Source organism: Semicossyphus pulcher, unplaced genomic scaffold, assembly GCF_022749685.1.
Source record: "Semicossyphus pulcher isolate SPU_LCO1_2020_fin unplaced genomic scaffold, fSemPul1.0.p SCAF_4, whole genome shotgun sequence".
Taxonomy (NCBI): domain Eukaryota; kingdom Metazoa; phylum Chordata; class Actinopteri; order Labriformes; family Labridae; genus Semicossyphus; species Semicossyphus pulcher.
In genome coordinates this window covers 18,008,647-18,030,632 of record NW_027211715.1, presented here as the reverse complement: position 1 = coordinate 18,030,632, position 21,986 = coordinate 18,008,647, and the positions used below count along the sequence as shown (strand labels likewise).

The following is a 21,986-nucleotide window of genomic DNA, read 5'->3' as shown; positions in this document are numbered from 1 at the left end:
TGACACTGACCGACGATCCGCGATTAGCCTCTCTGTTTTTATCAAAAGGGAACCACCAAAACCGTTAATCCTCCATGAGCCACTGTCACAACGATGTCCGAGTGAATGTCTTTCAAATCTGCCGGCTAAATGTCCAAACACTGCAAAGCTCCTGCTGAATCATCGTCATGCCATTTTGTAGCATATGGTTCGTTAAGTGTAAATTGAGCTGTAGAAGGCAGGGTGTTTGTCTCTGCAGCTCGGCGGTGGAAATAATTTTGAAAAAGTTGCCAAAAAGATGTGATTTGTGATTGGATGGACGCTGATAGGCGGGATGACGTGACGGCAACCGTGATGCTGCTGGCGCAACGCAACGGTGATAACGGTGCAGACAATGACTTACTTCCGTCACTTGGATGTTTGTATTTTAGAGAGCATAGTAGCATTGTAAAATATTGATAACCCATGTTGCCTATCCTACTTCATATTTAATTCTCAATACCTCCATAGGATTTCTACAATTAAACAACAATGGAAAACGTCTCTTGGTTTCCTATGATCAGGCCGCCCTCTAGTGATGGGATTATGTAGGGCTTCAAAGCCTGCCTAAATTTGTTTCATCAGAGCTCAGGTCAGAGTATATAATGTAAACTAGTAGAAAAGCCCCTGGGGATATATGCACTTTGTCATTATTAAAAATCAAGTGTTCACATACTTTTATCAAAGTAATTCAGTGCTATATAGGCTACTCTAAAGCGATGAGGAAAAGCAGGTGCAGTATCAGCAGTACAGGTCAATATGCGGTTAAAGCACGTGTCAGGTGCGTGGCCGTGCGTAAATACACAAAGGTTGGTTGGTTTTACACTGTTCCTGTGCCAGGGAGGGATCGAATCGGACATCTGTCAAGATACGTCATATTTGCAGAACCGATCGTGCCACAGTGTTTTATGTGAAACTGAAGACAAAAACTTTTTCTTACTATTATAAACTTCAAATTGCCCGTGGGCCTGACCCGTCTGAAGACATGGAATGCTCTAAAATATTTTCACTGCTTCATGGCAGATCTACAGTTATTGTCAAGTCTTCTTTATCTGCTAAGAGATTGTTTCTTGCTTGGCATAAAATTACACAGCTCTATCCTATTTCTTTTTCTCCCTCAACTGAAAGTCCGTCATTACATGCTTCACCCTCACTTCCCTGACTGGTAGTATGATTTTGCCCCCACCTCAGATAGCTTTGGGTCAGTGGTTCGTATGTGGGGTAGGAGGGCCTGCAGGCAAAATTACTCTTACCCTTAAACCTAGATTCATAATGTTTAGGCCATGTAAACGCTAAATGAGATCACAGCTCTGGATGTGGGAAACCCTGGCTTACAGAATATTAAAATGCATGGTTGGCTGAAGTTGAGTTTGAGCTACCAGAAAGGCACGCTGCTCCAGTCCAGATAACTCGGAATAATATTACTAAAAAGGGAAAATAGTCTAACATCTTTTCAGTGGCGATAGCTTGAAAAAGACATACGTTCATGTTTATATGACTAAAGGAAAGTTGACGGTTAGAATTAATCTCACATCCTCGACTCGAGCTTCACGACACTTAGAGCCACTTTACGTCAACCGTAAAGCGATGGCTGGATGACAATACTGATAGGAGATAACTGAACACTGTTACTTTACAGAACTGTGTCTATCTGAAGGTGTTAAATTCCGATAAAGTGTATTATATCCAATTTGCCAACCTCTTACTCGTCGTGACGTCTCAGTGAAGTATTTTATCAATACTCAGTGTCCCTCTGTGAGGCGAGAAGGCGACGAGAGCCAGTGGAAGAAGAATTGCTTTTAGCCAGTCATTGCCATGGCCTCCGAAAGCGGCGATAGCAACATGGATAGAGAAATGATTCTAGCGGACTTTCAGGTGTGTCTCGTTTGTTTGTCCTAAATATTGTGTTCAGTACCCCGTTTGCCGTTGTTATATTGCTTGGGCTAGTGTCAACAACAGCACACACGACCTGACTGGCGTCGTAAACAGCAGACCTGAGCTGAGCTTGGCTCTCTGTGTTAGCACACTAAGCTAACAAACTGACAGCTTGCTAACCGATTCTGAGGGTAATTATCAGCTGTGGGCTCACTAACTAGATCACGTCTGCCGGTCCAAACAGTGGAATAATTGGTGTTTTGCGCTGGTAGGAAGTTTGCTTGCTTGACAGATAACGACAACCTGGTTAGCTCAAAGAAGAGCTGCGGTGTTGTTAACTGTCAGCTTGTTTACACATTGCTGGTTGTCCGGTCAGGGTTTGAAACCCTCCTCAGAAACTGCGTGTCCATTGAAGATAACTTGTTTTTAACCCTGTTTGTGACTAGGATAGTACATTTTGCTGATGAAAAAATCTACTTAATTATGCTCCCTTTTACAAACTTAGCGTTGTGTATGGTTAGTTAACATGTTAATTGACATCAACATTAAAACAGATAACATAATTGGTGGCGTCACTCACTAGGATATGTTTTAGCACCCTTGTGTTTGGCATAAACATTAAATCTTAAATTATATTTGAAAACTGACCTCAGCAATTAAAGTGTACAAGTTTACCCCTCTTTTAATTGATTTGCTTTGGATGAGAGCAAATATGTAATTCTATAAAATTAGCACAAACAAATATGTACAGTTTAAACAAGCAATTGTGGCTGGGGTCTGTCTCTGTTTAGTTTTTTTTAGGAGCCACCACACTTGAATGTTGTGGCCCATATCTTAAGGGGAAGTGCTACGATTGCCAAACATTGAGGTATTACTTGTAACTTACTAATGTTTGAGCTCATCATCCTCTATACCTTTGCAATGGATGTTGCAGCTTCATGAGCCACAATTAAGATACATTCAGAAACTTGTGGTAGGATATCATAAAGTGTCTTTTTTATGTCTGGGGAGTCTGATTAAGCACTGTTGCACGAGAGATGCTGTGCATGTAAACTGAATGAAAAAAATAAGCTGCATTGTCTTATAAATCATAATACCAGTGAAGTAGTGTTAAATTGCCTACCTCACCAGTAGAACAACATGTATAGTTTGATTAGCAACATACATATAATACATATAAAACAGAAGGAGCATTGTCTGTATCGTGTGTTTAAGTAAAACAGTTCAAGAGTCCCTGTTTCTGCTCTGAAAGTAAACTTCTATCAACAGTGTCATCGGCAAACTAAAGGATATGCCAGTTTTAGGTTTGGCCTCTACTATCAATACTACATATTGCATTAGAAATTGGGCATTCAACAAATCCCTGGAACACCAGTAGACAGGAGCAAATATCCAAAAACCAGTATTTATTCAGACACTCTGTGGTGTCCTTGAATTTGCTGTCACTTCATCAAAGAATATGATTTGATTCTCTCAGTTACACTGACTGCAAGAAAATGATGCTTTTGGCCTCGGATGGTCTGCTCTTTTCTTTCACTTCAGGGAGAATATAAACGGATAAATCCAAGATATTAGACTACTCCAGCTACAACTGGCATTGGTGTTTCCTGATTCACTTTCAAGTATAGTAAATCCCTTTATAAAACGCCAAATACCTTTTGTTTATCCTGCTCTATAAGAGTCAAATATATCAGGCAGAAATCAGAGGGGACCTTCTTTAGATGAAGACATCACTGAGCCACCACTTTAATTATTGCTGTAATGGGTGGTAGCATATTAATGAAAGGTTTCATTCTTTCTCCTCAATTATTATGTGAAATTTGTTTTTTTATGTATGGGCACATCAGAATGTGAAACAAACTGCAGTAAAATCTCATACAATGCTTTCTCTCATGTAATACCATTTTCTTTACTTTTTTCTCTCACAGGCCTGCACTGGAATCGACAACATTGCAGAAGCAATCACTCTGTTAGAGCTTAATAACTGGGATTTAGTGGTAAGTTCATTATGTGTAGGCTTTTGGCTTTGCTCTTTGACAGACTGGACATCTAGAGAACAAGTTCAAGAGGGCAGCAAACATCCAATAACAAGCACTCTGTAATTTTGTTATGGCCAAATAATTTCTTCATTTTGCCCAGTATGTCTTTTTAATCAGACCGTATCTTGACCCCTGCCCCCTCAATGCAGTGACTGTGAGAGAGAATGTGTGGCAGGGTGACTGTTGGGTAGAGAGACACGGTAAGAGAGGACGTGTTCTGTCAGGTTTGTATTAACTCATTAAGATTAAAAAACAGGGAAACCTTTACCACACAGTACATGTCAGAAGGGGTCAGTCTATATTTAGACTGAAGCTGGCGGGAGTTCAAAGCAGGCAGCGGAGGCAGTCTAAGCAGTGGCAGGACAGATGGTGGAGCCTGGAATCACTGCACCTGTAAATCTGACGACTTGCAGTTCCTCTGCAATAGCTGGTAGTTTTTGTAAACATTGACAACAACTTATCTAAATAGTTAAAGGGATAGCCCTCCCAAACTGTATCTTCTTGAGAAGAGTTCCCCCAGGATATTGTTAAGCAGAGCTGGGAATTGTTTAATCCACCCACATTATAATGCTTTCTGTCTTGTGATCAGTTGAATGACTTTCCAAACAACAGATACATTCACTATTAATGACATTTGCTGAATGAAATACGGCTTGTCCCCTTCCTCCTCTGAATTTTAATGTTTTAGTGGATTAAAAGTGGTGCTTGATCTCATGTCGGACCAGATTAAGGTTAAAAAATGCAAAATAAAAGTAACAAAATATCCAAAGAAATTCTCAAACCATTCTGCAGCTTAATTCACATCAGACATCACATCTGTGTGGTTTGTATGCTGCAATGTTTTTGCCCAAGTATCGCTAGATACACTGTTCCATTTAATCTTAACAATGCACATAAGAGTGTCTATCTCATTCCTTAAATTGGAAAAAACTGATCCTAGTTATAATTTCTTGGTCTAAATTAGTTTGCTGATGCACCCCAATGAATCCAAGAGGACTACAGCCTCTTCTCTCTGCAAATAAGCAAGCTGTAAGGAACTGTGTTTAAGGGTGTTAGATGTTTAGAGGCTATAATTTTGTTTTATATCCAAGTCACAGCCAACTTTTCCAAACTTCAGGTACTTTACACTAACATTTTTTTTACTGTAGAATTCGAGCTATAAGTGGGATAGGGGTAGAAGAAACTGAAACTGGAATTCAGTCTTCATTAATCTTATTTATCACACTTGTGCTTTTCCTGCTTTTGCCTACCTTCTTGATCAATATAATCAATGTGGCATCAACTACATTAAAATATTTTTTTACCTGAAAACTAAAGGAAAAAAGCTAAATAAAAATCAGAAGGTCAGTCAATTAGATCTTAATTGAAGTGGAAAAGTGGAATCTTGAGTGACCGAAGACTTCTGTTCTGTACTGCATTGGAGTTTGTTTACACCTGGTTTAAGTTCCACACAGCCCCTTTTCTTTCTTTCTTTTTTTAACCTTATCTTTGTAATTCCTACATTGTGACAAGATGAATGATTGTTGAAGGCATCCATCCACTATCGCCACTCTATACACTCTATACACTCTATACACAAAGGGAATGGGGGACATGATAATGCCAGCACGTAACAACTGACTTTTTTTTTGCTTGTTTTCCTGTGAAGAATAGTAAGTGTTCGAGTGAAATCCAATCAATTGTCCATTCAAACAAAAGCGCAGTGCTGACAGTGGTTACTATCATGTGTGTCCTTTCAGCTCTCTTTGTCATGATCAGCCAGCCTATTTGAATTTTCCATCATTCTCTGTCGCTTTCTGAGACCTTTCGACCAGCAAATGTCACGCGCTCTTTGACAAACAGTATGATACAGAATAAACTAAGATGTACCTGGTGATTTTTTCTGGTTACATGTGGCTGTTTGGTCCAACAGCAACCTTTACAGACAGTAATGTATGAATGTAGGTCCTTTTTTGCTCAGAAAAAATCAAAGAAGACATTTTGATATATCTAATTAAGTTAAGGTTAGAAATTGTGGGGAATATTAGCCCCGTTCTTTTTGACAAAATGGGTAGTAAACTTACAACAGACAGGGTAACCTGGTTGTTTTCATACTAGGGTGAATGAGTGGTTAGCATGTTGAGTTTTGTCTTTGCATGCATGAAAAGTTCCTGAACCAAATTGATTTGAGGTTTGGCAACAAATAGCGTTTCTCTCTTAGTCGTAATTGTCAAAATACCTGAAGAGAAATATACACTCACCGGCCACTTCATTAGGTACACCTGAAAAATCTAATGTAATCCAATACACCAGCTCAGCCATAAGGTTTGCTTTTATATTACCTGTAATGTACAGGCTTTTTTCTAAGTTGTCATAGAGGTGTTAATTCAATGATATTTCAGCGTCGAGGTCATAATTGGAGGTGGGGCTGTACTGAGCTGCATTATATTCAGAGGTGTTTCTAATCCTGGCCCCCTCATATATGTAAATAAGGAGGAGAAAAAATTAGAGACACATCTCAATATAATGTAGTTCAGTACAACACTACCTTTAGTCAACTTCATAAAAGCAGAATCCACGGCAGTGCTGTTGTATTGAACTGCATTAGATTGTACAGGTGTACCTAATGAAGTGGCTGGTGAGTGTAATGTTACAATATCCACTGGCCTCTCAGTTTATGTCACAGACACTCAAACAAGAAAATGTCATGATATTCTGTTGTATAATATACTTTCACTTTCATTACAGGCAGCCATCAATGGAGTGATACCACAGGAGAATGGGATCTTACAAAGGTAATAGCCATGTTGCCTTATATTTACTGTACATTTAGAGAAAATGTACCAGACTTTACAACACTGAATGAATGTTAGCTGCATATCATATTTGACTTTCAAAACACTATGTTTTTTCTGTACAAGGATAATATATTAAAAGTATAAGACGGTGCCAAGAATTCTGAATAGTTGTGATGGCACCAGAGCTGTGCCTGTGACAATACGTGTGCATCTACGTGGAGATACTGTATACAAGTAAAGCAACTGTCAAACAGGAAATGTGACAAAACGGCCTGATCATATTATCAGGAAATTGACCTCCTCACCTCAGTGATGACAAGTAAAGTTGCAGATTAAGTGTCTGTCTTATCGTGCATTATCTTGTTTTTTTACCCTGATTACAGTGGCTATAGTTTGTACACTAGTTGAACGGTGCACTGAATAGGCACTGTTTAAAAGATACCACATACACACATGTATCCATCAATTAATGCTAAAATAGATGCTGCTGAGTTGGATGTGATTGCTCCTGCTGTGGTTTCTATTCTACTGTTTGATAGAGGAATAATATAAAAGACACTGCAACTGCAAGAAAGCGTTCTGCCAAGAGTGGACACAGTTTCTGAGCAGAAAAGGTTTCTTTAAGAGGCTTTGAGCTCTTCACTTTCCTTCAACCGTTAGTTTGCACTCATGAATGCAATGAGCTGATCTGAACCCACTCAAACTGGAGACGTTCTGTTAAACCGTCTTATTTTGTGTACACGCTTGTGTGTTTGTGTGCGTAGGCAAGTATGTAGTTAAACGTGGTTCAGGCCCTTGGGCCATGAGAATATTGCAGGGCTTTCTCGAGGGCACGCATTGCTATGAATGGAGGCTGGCTGGCAGTGTGACCAGCAGCCAACACATTTGCTAAGTGGCTGGCACTGCTGCGAGTCGGCTGGGGTTGCCCAGTAAACAGACTGTGATGACGTGACATGAGCTGGAGCCAGTTGGAGGCTATGCCAACACTCCTGTCTAAAATCCATTTCCCCTGTGTCCTCTTTAGTAAGCAGGTTGGGAATTATAAGAAGCTTGCCTTGTTCATCGGTAACCAAAAATCCTCAGGGCATTTCCTGGTCGGACATGATAAAAATGCAGAATCCTCCTTTGAGCCTGATCACTGGTCTGACAGTTTATCCGTGGGTGAAGGCCTCAACAGTTTTGTCTGCTTCAGGACACGTCTTGGACTGCACAGAAGAACAGTGCCATCTAGATGTAGGGCAGCGTGGAAGTAATCTCCAAACGGCAACAACGGACAATTTAACGGCCTTAGGTGTTGCTGTGCCAAGTTTAGGTGAAAGTGCACTCGTTTGTTCTGAGAGTTCGTCTCATAAACATTTATTTTCATGATGCTTTTCTTTTTTTATCTCCCTTTCTACCCAATTTGTAGGATTTGTCACATGATAGTAGTTGTCAATTTTGTATCAATATTTGTTATTTTTTCACAACTTGTATTTTGCCAACTGTACCACTCCTGACTTATGCCAAGTCAAATCTATTTACTAGCAGACAGGGCTTAAATCAGACAACTACTCTGTGTGATCATTCCACCTGAAACACTGCCTGTTATATTAGCTAGAAACAATCCCAGAAAATGGGTTTGTGTTGGTGGAGACAGTTATAATGTGATATTATTGAGTTAAATTCCCGCCTCTTGGCCTAGCCTGTTTGTGGAGGTTTTTCGGGAGTTGACTGCCAGCCTTCGCCTCAGGACAGTGGCCCCTCAAATGTAGTGGGCCAAATAAAATACGGCCTTTGTCTGTACGCCTGAGTCTGGCACACTCTCTTGTGAGACAGTTGCTGCTTACACTTCAAGGAACAAAGGGCACACTTTGTTCACGGTCAGGAGACAAAGACATTATTTACTGTGTTGTGTGACACATGGGTCACACACTGAGAAAAGCATGAGAGAGAATAAGCAGATATTGTAAGGGAGGATGGGAGGGAAAGCCTTTTGTTGTGATGTTTCTGTGTTGCAGTAACCTCTGTTCTTGACCATCAGGTTACAGGCTAAAGAAGATCACAAAGACAACTTTCATGCGGCCACAAATATTAGCCTAGCTTGTGTCTTATGCCCATGAAACACCCTGTGATTTTAACGATAATAAATTTCGACTCCACAATCTCTAACCTTTTGACCTCTGTGCAGTAACTTTTCCAATGAGGCGAGTCAGGCCAGCATGTACGGACCTCCTAGCCAATCAGAAGCAGCCGATGCAGCAGCAGGAGGTTCAATTCCTCCTCCCTCCTCTTCGTCTTCGTCCTCCTCTCCTCCGTCGTCCTCCACTTCAGCTTTTTGTCCCAGCAACTCCTCCTCCCGACACATTGTAGAGCGTCAGCCCCGGATGCTCAACTTCAGGGTGGAGTACCGGCAGCGCTCTGTAGAGCTGGTACTGGAGGAAGGCAGCACAGTCGGTGAGCACCATAAGCAGTAACATAAGATACTGTCTATAATAACCACCATATTCCCTTTTTGTGCTGAAGCTAAATTTTTCCCTGCACTGTGTAAATGTTATTACAGGAGAAATCAAACAAATCCTAGAGACAGAGCTTGGGGTTCCAGTGTCCAAAATGCAGCTGAAAGGATGGAAGAGTGGAGATGTATCTGACAGTGTGAGTTTATAGACTTTATAAATGCACGTCACAAACATGCCAATTAAAAAATAGGACTAATGATATGAACTAAACATGTAACCTTTAATATTTTCCTTTGTTTTTGTTAATTTTATCCACACGTATCAGTTTTTATATACATTTTATTTTATGTATATATACATACAGTTTATACACAGTTTTCCTTTATTTTCTGCGTTTGCACAACTCTGCGTTGTACTTTTTTATTTCAATTCTGCTGGATACTGATTTATCTTTTTGTTTTCATTTTAAAGAGACATAATAAACAACAACAGAAGGGAAAAAACACAAATACAAAACTAAAATAACATTAAAAAAACACCCCAAACTGAGAACAAACGCTGCTAATACTGTATACATAGACACATTACAAATAAATATGTACCTGTATACACATTGTATATATGCCTGTACACATGAATAGTCATGTACATATTGTACCGTAATTATTATATAATTTTATTTAACCAGGAAAAGCTTCTTTGAGATTAAGAGAGATCAAGAGTGCCCTGGCCAAGACAGCAGCAGCAGCACATTTTAACAAAGTTTCAGACATACAACACATAACAAAAATAAGTCTGTATATTCTAGGTCACATAGCTGAAATCATTAATCAAAGCATCTAGAACCTGATGCATCTTCCTCCAACGCCTTCAATCTACTTTTAAAAAGATTTAAAGAGATCAGGTCCTTCAGACCCAAATCCTGCAGCAGGAGCAATGTACCTGAAACACCTTTTCCCCATTTCAAGACGCACTTTGGGGACAGATAGCAAAAATCAAGCCTTGCGAGTGGGTCACAGAGCGAAGACTGTAGCTTTCAGCATTTTTCAGATTAATAAAATTACATAAGTAAGAGGGAAGCAAGTTAAGAGTTGTCTTATAGATAAGGACATGCTAGTGATTTAGTCTACGGGTGGACAATGCAGGCCAGCCAACAGATACATTAATAGCACAGACAGTAAGCAGTTATGACAGTTACTGATTGCATTCTTGAAAGCATTTGTATGTAGCAAGCATTATGTCATTTAACACTGTCTGAACACTATCTAAACACCATATAAAACCATAAGTGAGTTTCCAAGCAGTATCACACCACCAGCCGTCATGGTCTTTCTTAGTTCACAAAGTTTTATAATTAGCAACATGCCTTCCCCACACTGACTAAAAAAAAAAATATATTTCCAGTTCTATCAAGAAGTGCATAATCATGGGCTTCCCTGAAATAATTCATCAGGAGATGTAATAAGTTTTAGTGCTTGAAAAGTAAATATTCACATGTTGTGTGTGCAAATGTGTTCCCTCAACAAATCATTATCTCCACTGCTATAAATCCTCCTTAGTGAGTGGAACTATTAAAGTTGTATCTGTATGTGTGTGCTTGTAATCAGACGGTGCTGAGAAGTTTACACCTACCCAAGAACAACAGTCTCTACGTCCTGACCCCAGAAATCGCCGCTACTGCCAGCACCAGCAAAAACAGGTATTCATTTCAGCCATCATCACTCTCAGAAAACATCCTTCTCCGTCTATCCTGGTGCACATAAAGTATGAAATGCTCTCGGTAGTGGTATGAGTGTAGTACCTAATAAAGAACACTAGGTGGCGATCTATGTCCAGTTATAAAGAAGACTGGTCCAGGATCCAGCCTGTAAATACCATTTTCATTGCAGTATTAAGAGACATTTGACCTGCCGGTGCACATTCATTTTCTCATATCCACTGTGACATTTTGAGAGGAACATCCATGGCTGCAATCTCTGTGTGTTGTGTAAATAATAATTTCCTCCTTGTTCTTTAAGCCCGCTATTGTTGCTGGCTGATGGTCGTTTTGCGTCTTACATAGACTGTGTACATGATATCCACACTTCATATGTAGTCGTTCCTGTTAGTCTGACACATTAGTGATAGCACCCAGTGATAATAGAGGTTGGTTGGGAAAGCGTCATTAAGCCGGTGTTCTCCATCCAGAGCTTGTTCTCTTCATTTCGGTGAATCCGTGGCAGTATTAGCAACCTCTCTCTCTGAAATGTCAGGCCGCTCAGTGGAAAACCAAAGCGGTAATACAATCACAGGTGGCAGCTGAACATGCTGTCATCCTTTCACCAGTGTCCGGTAAACAATGTTGAAAGAAGTCATATTTCTCTCTTGATTGCACCTGTGTATATGAGGATGACCGTGACCCTTCTTATTTTTAATACGAGGATAAGGCATCAGATTTTAGGATACAAACTTGACAGTGTGTAAAATATCATATCATGGTAATTTAGCTTTGCGTTATTATTCTACAATATATGTATAGTCGGAGAGCTCGAGTTTGCTGTGCATGTGTGCGCATTTCCTGGATGTCCTGGTCCTTCTGTGCGGATTGCCGACATTTCTAGGCCAAATGAGGGAGATGAGAACGTACAGTGCTTCTCCTGGGATTATTAAAAGGATGGCTCATATTTTTAGACGATGCTGCTCATAATTAATAAGCCTCGCTCTGAGTGATCATCAGAGTGAGGACTTGGTGTCTGTGAGAAAAAGATCATCAACAGGGAATAAAATGTTTTCTTTGCAAAGGCAAATGTCGAATTGTGACCTTTTAATGTAATTTATATTCATAAACATCATATATTTTAAATAAATGTTTATTGAGAGAGGCATATTTTTCAAGCAACACAACTATCAACATTAAAAATTTCAGCCTCACTTCAGGACTATTAAGTGTCTCCGGTCTTCTTCTGCAGTAGTAGTCTGCTGTAATTACATGATGTTTATTTAAAAGCAAGCAATCATTTAAAATGCTGAATATATCTGTTTAAAAGAGTCCTGAAATCGGTTTTGAAATTACCTTTTCACGCAACATTCTGCAATGCCAGTTTTTCTGTATCTCATTTATCTGAAATGTAATCAAAAGGAAATTACAAAGGATCATAATTACTGGTCTTTTGACAACTTCCAGTGGCCCGCTTCTCAGATAGAATGCCTCTTATTAGCCAGAGTTGTTTATAGTCTCACATATAACGGCCCTTGTTTGTTTGTTGACAGTGGAATCAAAACAGAAATTGTACTGTTACTCTCCGCACACTCTCTCGTGTTAGCAGCCAAGCAAGCATCCACATGTCACCAGAACACTTGTAAAAGAAGTCATTTGGCAGTTTGCCGCATTGCCTGCTAGTTAGGCTAAGTGGTAGTTATATTGTGTTGGCAGCTAATGGCCCTCATCTCCCCAGTCTTCCCTCCCTCGCTCTCTCCTCTCTGCCTCTCCTCGTCTTCTCACTCCCCCACCAACTGCTGTGTCTTTTTAGCAGCGCCGTTGCCGTTTCTCCGAGTGTTATCGATATCATTTTGGGTGTCGGGAGCTCATTATTCTGTGTCAGCTATTTCGGTGGAGGACAGTTGGGGCTGAATGGAGTGGGTGGCCTTCTGTGTGTATGCACATGCGTTTGTGTATAAATTTGTGTGTGTGTGTATGGTGACCCTGTTGTCATACTGGGAGAGGATAGGTGACAGATCACAGAGAACGAGGGGGAGCAGTCCCCTGTAGCGGGACCAGACAAGCTGTTGGTATGCAGTAAAAATAAACTGTGGTCACACCATAACTCCACAGTTCGTGCAATTTGTGTGCAGTGTGTGCAAATTTGTTGCAGTAGACGAAGCTCAGTCCTTAACCCAATGTCGGCAGATGGGGAAGCACACATCATCACCACCATACTGACTCAAGCTCCTGGTTAAAGTGAACTTATCTGGTCTGGTAACAGGACATACTTGTGCACAATAATTAAAAAAACACTGATGAACCAAATTATTGTGCTTAATAGAGGAGCCTCAATTAAAAATCACAGATGTATGCAACTTCCTTAAATACACAGTTACTATTGTTATTGTTCTTTAGCAACATACTAGTATTTGTTAAGTATTATTATTTATAGTACTGTTCCGACACACATTGTCAATATCTGTTGCCTCTTTATTACATAATTTTCAATAGCTGTTTTTGTTTTTCAGCAGCTCCTGATAGAGGTAAAATGAGATACGATAGGATAGGTAAGATAGACCTTTATTCATCCTGAAGGAAACTATAGTGCCAGATAGCTCCAAAGATACAGTACAAATTAGAGAAATGCAAAGAAAACAATTCAATATAAGCGAACATAGAAAGTGTATGGGTTAATGCAAAAGAGACCGTGCCTGAAAAAAGCTGAATCTGTACTTACCAAACAATTTTAAGACATGTTTGCAAAAGATTTCCAAGCGCAAGCTTTTCAAGCTTGGCCACTGCAACTGAATCAAAATAGTTTTCACCTTAAACCAATCAAACACAATGCAGTCCTACAGAGGCTGTCATGAGGTCATAGACTGAACCTTCTGCCTGTTTTAATCGTCCGTCATTCAAGTTTCAGGCTTTATCCAATAAGACCTGCGCCTACTTAAAAATTGCAAAATATATATTAATATAATTAATCATAATAATTAAGTTTAAATAATTAATTTAACTTACGGAATGTTAATTAAAATGTCTGCTTAGCTGTCCTTTTCTCTGTATTAACCTCCATGCACATTGCTCACTCTAAAGCTGCATTCTCACATGCTGTAAGCAACATTGCTGGCTTCAAATATACTTTAAAAACTGTACATCCATGTCATGACTTAAATTTTCATAGATAATAATAGATGGCTAATAATTGTTTTCTATACCTAAAATTGTGGTAGCACTACTGGAAGTGACTGTAATATTGATACCAAAGAAGAAGAACATCAGCTGTCACACAAGTTTCCATAGTAAAGTTTGGGCTCTTGTTTAATTACTATAAAGGTGGCACAAGACGCACTAACATCAAGTCAGCCAGCTTGCATGAAAGATTTAATTAATTCCCCATGAGAGGGTTTATTAAATGAATAGTAATTTAAAGCTGATTAAAAAAAAGGTTAGTAGTAAATACACTTGTCAGTTAAACTGTACACCAGGTTTGTTTTGCTTGTTAGGACTCGTAGTGGTAGTGTCAAAGAAGAGACACAGTAAGAGACAGCCATTCACGACATGATTAGAGAGAGAGATATACAGAAACATAAAGTTGCAGTGCAGTGATATAAGCCAGATCTATCTCTATTAAAAAGCCAGTGTAGGTATATCTGTATAAAAGCATTAAATGTATGTGTTATAATCACTCACAGCAAGAGTAATGTTGTGGCTAGTCATGGCAAATATTGAAATCAATTGAAATGTTTATCTTTAACTATATGTTTAAAATAAGGTTAATGAAACTACTACTTTCCCATTAATATGTATTTGCTAGTTTGTAGTTTTATTCTGAAGACCCAAATTCAATTTCACGAAGTTTATTTGCTTCAAATTGTTGCTGAGTAAAAATGCAAATGTCCCATAAATGGTAATATCCCTGGCAATTACTTTGTAGAGCTTGGCTCATACAGCACACACACCTCGACCAGACCGACTGATTAAACAGTGCTGCTCTGTCATTATGATCCCGCTGAGTAAACTCCTCTTAGTTGTCATGTTTGATTAGAAATAAATCTTGAGGCTTTGGGAGATTTTCCGTTGAGCACCAATCCATCTCAGGTAGGTATTTAGTTAGCGATGTGCTGTGCAGTTAGCACTGCAGTGTTAAAGCTTGCTATGAAGAAGGTTTTTCTCTGTGGCCATGTTGATGACTGCCTGTGAATACAAGAGGGTGTTGAGGAGGAGCTAATCTCTTGCATAAATGATGAAGGCCTGATGAATATTTCAATGGAGCCTGTTCCCTTGCTCGTTTACTCTCCGCTCAGCTCCCAGGAAGCATGTTTGCCAACGAAAGGTTATTTTAATTTGAACTCCAAAAGAAATTAGAAATTGCAAAAATGATTCATTAGGTTTTGTGGGTTTTTATGGTGGCTTCCTGCCTCCCTCCTCTCCCTTTGTGTGTCAGCTATCCAGCAGCAGATTCACATATGCTTTGATGACAGCTAGCTAAGCTAGTTAGCTAAAGCAGCCCTTATTGGAAGCATCTACCAGTTAGCATGCTGATCAAGTTTGGGACAGGATGGCAGACCAAAATAGAGCAGAACGGTTTCGCATCCTCCTGCTTTGTTGTGGATGCAAAATGTGGAGGAGGTAAGACGACCTTGTGTGTACCTCATGACCTCCTCTGTACGTGTTACATCCAAAATAGTCAGCATGCACTCTCCTGGTCAGTGTGTTTTAATGTGCGTCTATAAGAAGTGGAAACACATGCATGATGGTGGTGAGTCAGTGTGTGAGCGGTTGGGTTGAATATGTGTGTGTATGGGTATTTGTGTTTTGCAGGCACATGTCACATTGTGTGTGTGTGTGTGTGTGTGTGTCTGTGTCTGGCAGTGCTAGTTTAATAAGGTCTAGAGTCTGCTCTGTGCCGCAGGGACTCACAGCTTAGGCGATGGGCTTACCTCAGAATGAAACCAATCTGTTTAGCCTGCTCTTCTCCCCTGCAAAACGCTCCATTTTCCCTGTCCTTAAAGTTAAATGACATATTCCTCCCTGCACCCTTATGCCATGTCAAGTACCTCCAGAGATATTTCAGGCCGACCTGGATGTCACGAGTGTGTGTGTTGAGCGAGAAAGAGACCTCTGACGGCAGAAGCAAACACGGAGACATCCACATTTCAACCTCATACTGCTTGAGGGGCCTGCTTCTATCAGAAGACAGCTGCTTTGAAAACATCAGTGGTGAAAGCAGTGGAGCCAAAGGGATATTAGACTTGAAACATGGGTGTTTTGTTTATATATCAACCAGCCGGCCTCTTTAGACAGATGGGAAATGACAAGGAAATGACTCATTATGAATGGCAGGTTTATTTCCCCTGTGAATGCATTTGATATTTTGAGTAGCTATATTTGTACTGTAGAGCACAATGAGTGGTCTGATTTTTCAAAGTAAATCTTGAACAGAATTCCACCCACACACACCAAATGGCTCGCCGGTCTGCCATAAATGACTGATAAGATGTTCCTTCTTTGCTTGGAAGGACAGAGTAACACTTCCACTCAGTTTACCCTCTATCTCTGTCTATTTAGGAGTCTAGCTGCCTGCCAGCAGTAGCTCGGGACTGTGTCCAAACATAATCACGATATTAGCTAGATCCTTATTTATGTGTCCCTACCCCTTCCATCTCTCCTCCCTCTCTCTCTTTGACTCTACCTCTCTCACACACATGCACACACATCCTGCTCATCCTTCTGCTCAGCCCGATTACGTATGCATCCTTCTCTCCTACTCCACACATTTCCAATCTTCCCCAGTTAGCTACAACAAACATTACATTTACATATTGATTTCGTAGTTTTAGTCAATGTAAATATGCTGTCATTACAGTAAATTTGAGCTTCTGTTAACATAAGCTCGTCCAGATCTGCGCAGATTAAGGGTGTGATTGCATAATTAATGTGTGCGCTACATATTAATTCCCCCATCCCTCTCTTTCCCTCAACTCTTCCTCTTCTCCTTGGGTTCTGAGCCCTGATTAAGTGCCTGCTTCGGCCCTTAAGCCTCCCATTGATATTCAGCCTCACAGACCCAGCATTTGCTCAAAACGCTACTTAACCTCACAGCTTATTGTAAATGAAGCTTCCAAAAGTTGATTCCCCCACCTCCTCCTCTCTACGTGAAGCACACAAAATGTCTGCGTTTGCATTGTTCTAAGCGCCTCTGTCAGCGCCGTCAGCTAGTGAGCGAGCTACGGTGCCGGTCCAGAAAGTCAGGCCCTTCGCTTCAGGGCCTCTTGGACAAGTTGTGCCTTCACTGCATGATCACGATGTTATCGGCACATGACATCCACTGTCAGAGTGCAAACTCAGATCAGTGCTTCTATCTTAATTTTTTTTGCCCACATGTAATTGTTGTTCCTGCTTTGATGGGAAAAATATGTCATTAATACATTTTAAACAGGTTGCTACAAACAAATTGTTTCAGTGATTTAAAATTGTAAGGGATCAATTTGTTCATGTAGATAAAAGTGAGATAATTTTCGATACCCTGCTAAATTATCAGACTTTGACATAGTTTTTATTATTTGACCTCAATATTCTACTGTAATACCTACATTTCAATTAAAAAAGAAGAATCTTTCAGGAGTATCGTAGCATTACAGAGTCATAAATCGTCTTTAGTTGCTATGAACTGATATGAATTATAAAAAATATGACTATAATCAGGAGATAGACAGTGACAGTGAAGTAGACAAATACAGCAGTAATCCAGCAGCATCTGCTGAAGACGTAGTATACCGTGATGCACCATAATGGCTCTTTACGGTGTCTTTATTTGTGTTTTGGCTGCAGAATGAAAGTAGGCGCAGGGATTGTCTCTCGCATCTTCCACACTATGAAACAAAATAAACTAATTTGGAACGCGAGTAAACTCAGTACCCGGAGCAGCTGTTGGTCAAAAACCAAACCCCGCACGTGGTCAGTTTGTGCTACTGTATGTCACAGGAAAAAAACTTGAAAGAAACACCCCAAAGATTTGTAGTTAAGAAGGTGCTGAAGTCCCTCCAGGGCTTATTTCATAACAGCTGCCAGGTTTGTTAGCATTAGCAATAAGGCAGCTTTATGGACTCCATGCTGTTACAGTGCAGGTGGTCATAGCTGTGGTGGCCCGCTGTGCTGAGCGCAGCTCTGGCCAGGCTTGTTAAGACACAACCAGAGAAGTGGGCGACTAGCCCCCAGAGGAGGCACCCACCTCCTCGTGGGCCAGCAGGCTACCACTGCTTGACAAGTTTCAGCTTGCCCTTTACTTGACTGAATTGCTGTCAGTGATAATGTTTGTTTTCTGTGCCCCCCTTCCTTTATTCCTCTTGCTTCATTATTCTTCCTAACCTCTTTAACATGTTCATGTCTGCATCCATTTCTAGTTTTACACTTCCTGATAATCCCTATTTTTTAATGTGTACCTTTTCCCCTCTTCATCTAGTGCTCTCGAGGAGTCATTAAACCAGAACTTTCTGCTGGTCATCAGCCACCGCGAGGCCCAGAGGGACTACAGTCTCAACTTCCCCGGCTCCAGAACCATACAGGAGGTAAGTCAGCAGCGTGTATGTAGACACAGAGACTACACAGGATATCAGAGAGTCACTTTATATGACCAGAACCATACAAAGGCTCTCAGTAACTCACCCACACGCTCTCACATACATAATATTATTGTACCTGATTTCCTAGTTTCCCATAACACAGCTTTCATTCCATTGGCCAAACATCGCTAGTCTATCTCAGCCATCGATTCATTATTCATCACAAATGATCACATTTCCGAGCACATAATTACTCTCACAGCTGCGGTCTGTTACAACCCCCTCTTTTTCTCCCAGCTCCCACTACTCAGCTTCTTTCTCTCTCTCCCCCCCCCCCCTCTCTCTATCAGCGGTCAAGGAAGCAGTTTAAATACTGAACATTGTTTGATCTAGGAATGCAGTAGCGATAGAAAAAGACCAAGTCCGTTCATTTTCTACATGTGAAACTGAACAGTAGATTTAGCGGCATATGAAATATTTATAGTAACTCATACTGGACCCAGTGCGATGATAGTATGTCTTACTATCCATCGTTTAGAACTACAGCTGCATATGGATTGAAGCTTGAAAATATATGCTTGCCTTTGTAGATTAGCATGTGCGCGTGTGTCAATGTTTGGCCATACACACTACACTATATTACTACCCTGGTACCGTCCTGCTCTACCCCCTGTGCAGAGGGAGACCTGAGCAGGTGGCACTTCTTATTCAGAGTGGATATCCTGCTGTCACAGGTGAGGGGAAATAAGCTCCCCATAGACCGATCAGGCAGGATAGAGAAGTCCCACTTTACATCTCTCCTGTTTTTTTTCCTCTTTGGTCTCCATGTTTTACATCCAGCTAATTATGTGCTCTGAAACAGCAGTGAAAGGTGTTCCCTTTACGGTCTTTGCTCTCTGCAGCTCGGCCTTGCTCCTCAGTGCGAGTGAAGACTACACTAATAATAATCAGGCTACTAGCAGGGCTTGTAATGGTGCTAATTGAACAGATTAGTACAACCAACATCTGAACTGGAGGAGGCAGCTCGCCTCCCTCGTTCTCTCCCTCGCTCTCTCCTTTTTCTCCTCCGTCATCCCTCTCTTTTCCCTCTCACCCTCTTCTCAGGCAGATGGTTTTGATGAGCACCCACTGTGAACCTTAAGTGTTTCTGGTGGGATTACAAACACTGGGGAGGGGTCCCTGCGGTGTGGGAGGGGGGAACCATGGACACAGAAAGGAGGCAAAGGACTGCTGGCTTGGTGGGGGTGCTGTGTGAGGCCGTAGGGGAGAGAGAAGGGACAATGTGGGCTTAAACAGGCCTCCATGTCGCGGTCTTTTCCTTACGCATGCTTGTCTTTAGGCATCTCAAGGCCCCCTGCGGTGAAAATGAGGCCCAGAACTTTAACCTGCATAGATCTGGACTCTGTTTGCCCCATGTTGACAACGCTCTTTATATATTTACTCTTCAGCCAGGGGGCTGGCGTCTTTTCTTTCTTATTACTGTAATGTGTTAGGAAATAGAACCGTGTGTAAAGACTTTATAGGGAACGTTTTAAAAGGTTATGTAGACAGTATGACAGCTTCAGGTGAAAGTACAGGCAGTAGAGACAGGCGGTCAAGTAGTAGCTGAGGGTGACTTCAATAAAGTTGCTCTTGCGTAATTTAGTAAAGAAGATGAGTCGGTGAGTAAAAATTTTAGATACAAGCACTTACAAAGACACATAGCAGAGAGGGAGTGCACTTCTGTCATCATAAGAAGACTTAAGAATGCAACAAAGAAGTAACACCATATTCAGCCAGCCTGACTCCCCATTCTGCTCATACTGTGTCCACTCACGAACACATATGGCCTCCACTACAGAGCACCTTTCTCTCCCCATTCTCCCTTTTGTCTTTGCTGAAGACTAGCCGATGGTCCCTGCTTGTGCATATCAATGGGGATAGAGTCCTGTCTTCTTGTTTGTCTTTGCCAAAGGCTCTGGCTTTGCCTTGTGGCTCTCAGGGAACTACCCTTGCCCCTCCCTTTCTATTCCTTCATTCTCCATCTCCCTCTCCCAGTGTCCTGTCTCTACCTTCTTTCTTCTACATCTCTAGAGCGCTGCGCGCTGTAGACTCTGATTGGCATTACCAGACAAGAGTGTGGGGGTAAGTTGCTGGCTAGCTTCTGAGCTAAGCTGGAGAGCAAATGTTTGCCAGGGACGTAGAGGGTAGAATAGGGATGGCTGCTGGTTTCGGGGTGTCCGTGACCAGACCAGTTGTCCTGGGGATTTCCCTCCTCTTCTGCCCCCCGGGGCTGGGCCCGGGCCCCATCTCTGCTCCGCAGCTGGGGGACATATAGGAACCAAATGCAGTCAAGGCTACAGAGCTGAGAAAAGGAAGGTTGGATCGAAAAAGGAATGAAAGAAAGGCATCTGGTGCCTAGGGGAGATGAAGAAAGAGAGGGAGAGAGGGAGAGCTTGTGACTGTTTAACGGAAACCTTTCCTCCTCTTTGATTTGCTTCCAGCCAGGGATTACAGGCAATTGGCATTTACAATGATTGGATCATTAATTTTGCCGTATCGCCCAGCAGCTCAGCACCACAGCCAGTCTAGCTAATGTTGTGTGTGACTGGCTCGTACACCCCTGTCTCATCTCAACATGAACATGAACACACAAATCAGCGCTGTACTCAACATTAAGATGTTCTGCTTTATTTAAAACAGCACCTTATATTAAAGCTTCTGTGTGTACAAGTCGGGTTTTCATTAGCGGCTGGAGTTTTCACTGCTTATTACTGCCTGATGACATATATGTACTCTCCAATAATACTCCAGTGTTGTGGATGAAACAAGTTTTAACTGTTTCATGTAATTATTTGTGTCTGAGAGTTATGGATTTAGTATAATTGTTTTAATTATTGCAGTCTAACTTCTCAGTAAGATGTCTGTTGTGGCAGACAGGGGGCAGCATTAGACAGTTTTGCTCCCTGTGTGACGGCTCATGTGGCCAACACATGCATTGTTCTGTGAGTGGAGGCTGCAACAAAAACTTCGGCTACCTGGAGAAACATGTTCCGTAAGGTGCTAAGTTTTCTAAATAACACTGTTTGTCTTTGATACGGCAGAATAGATTCTGATTGAACGCTTACTTTTCATGTGGTCAGAGAAGGCCTGCGTGACTCACTGCCTGCACAGTCTGCTGGTGTAGTTTCAGGTGGGCAGGTCTGCTGTGTAGCTGTGTTTTCTTTCTGCGGTGAGATCAGGTTGTCCTTTGCCAGGTGCCTTTCACTGTCTGCCTCCCCTCTCCTCCTCCTCCTCCACCTCTCACCTTCATTCTCTCTGTGGTGGGCGTTAGTTTGTTGTTTCTCTGATGCTGCTTTAACCTGTGACTGCAGCCTCTTCATTACTAGTGTTTATGCCTCTTCTTTCCTCCCTTTTCCCCTCTATTCATCGGCCGGCCAGCCGGTCAGTCAAATCCCTGTAGTCCGGCTGGTCAAACATAGATATTACACTCTGTAATAACACTGGCCACCCGCTCTGACCCCAGGCTGCTATCCTGGCCATAGCTTCTCATCATAAGGATAGGCGCCGAGCAGTGTGCTGTGGGATTTACGATAGGAAGACAAAGGATGGACTGT

The 21,986-nt window shown here is 41.4% G+C and overlaps 1 protein-coding gene across 1 annotated transcript in view; it reads left to right on the top strand.

The window, feature by feature from the left end:
* The first annotated feature begins 1,615 nt into the window (after positions 1-1,615).
* The window catches only part of faf1 (Fas (TNFRSF6) associated factor 1), a 61,733-nt gene continuing 41,362 nt past the window's right edge, over positions 1,616-21,986 (top strand). Inside the window, exons 1-7 of the mRNA XM_069679899.1 lie at positions 1,616-1,893; positions 3,822-3,890; positions 6,660-6,706; positions 8,877-9,142; positions 9,249-9,340; positions 10,752-10,843; positions 18,291-18,396. Of these exons, the coding sequence (XP_069536000.1) occupies positions 1,834-1,893; positions 3,822-3,890; positions 6,660-6,706; positions 8,877-9,142; positions 9,249-9,340; positions 10,752-10,843; positions 18,291-18,396 (732 nt within the window). The 5' untranslated portion in view covers positions 1,616-1,833. The remainder of the gene's footprint in view (positions 1,894-3,821; positions 3,891-6,659; positions 6,707-8,876; positions 9,143-9,248; positions 9,341-10,751; positions 10,844-18,290; positions 18,397-21,986) is intronic.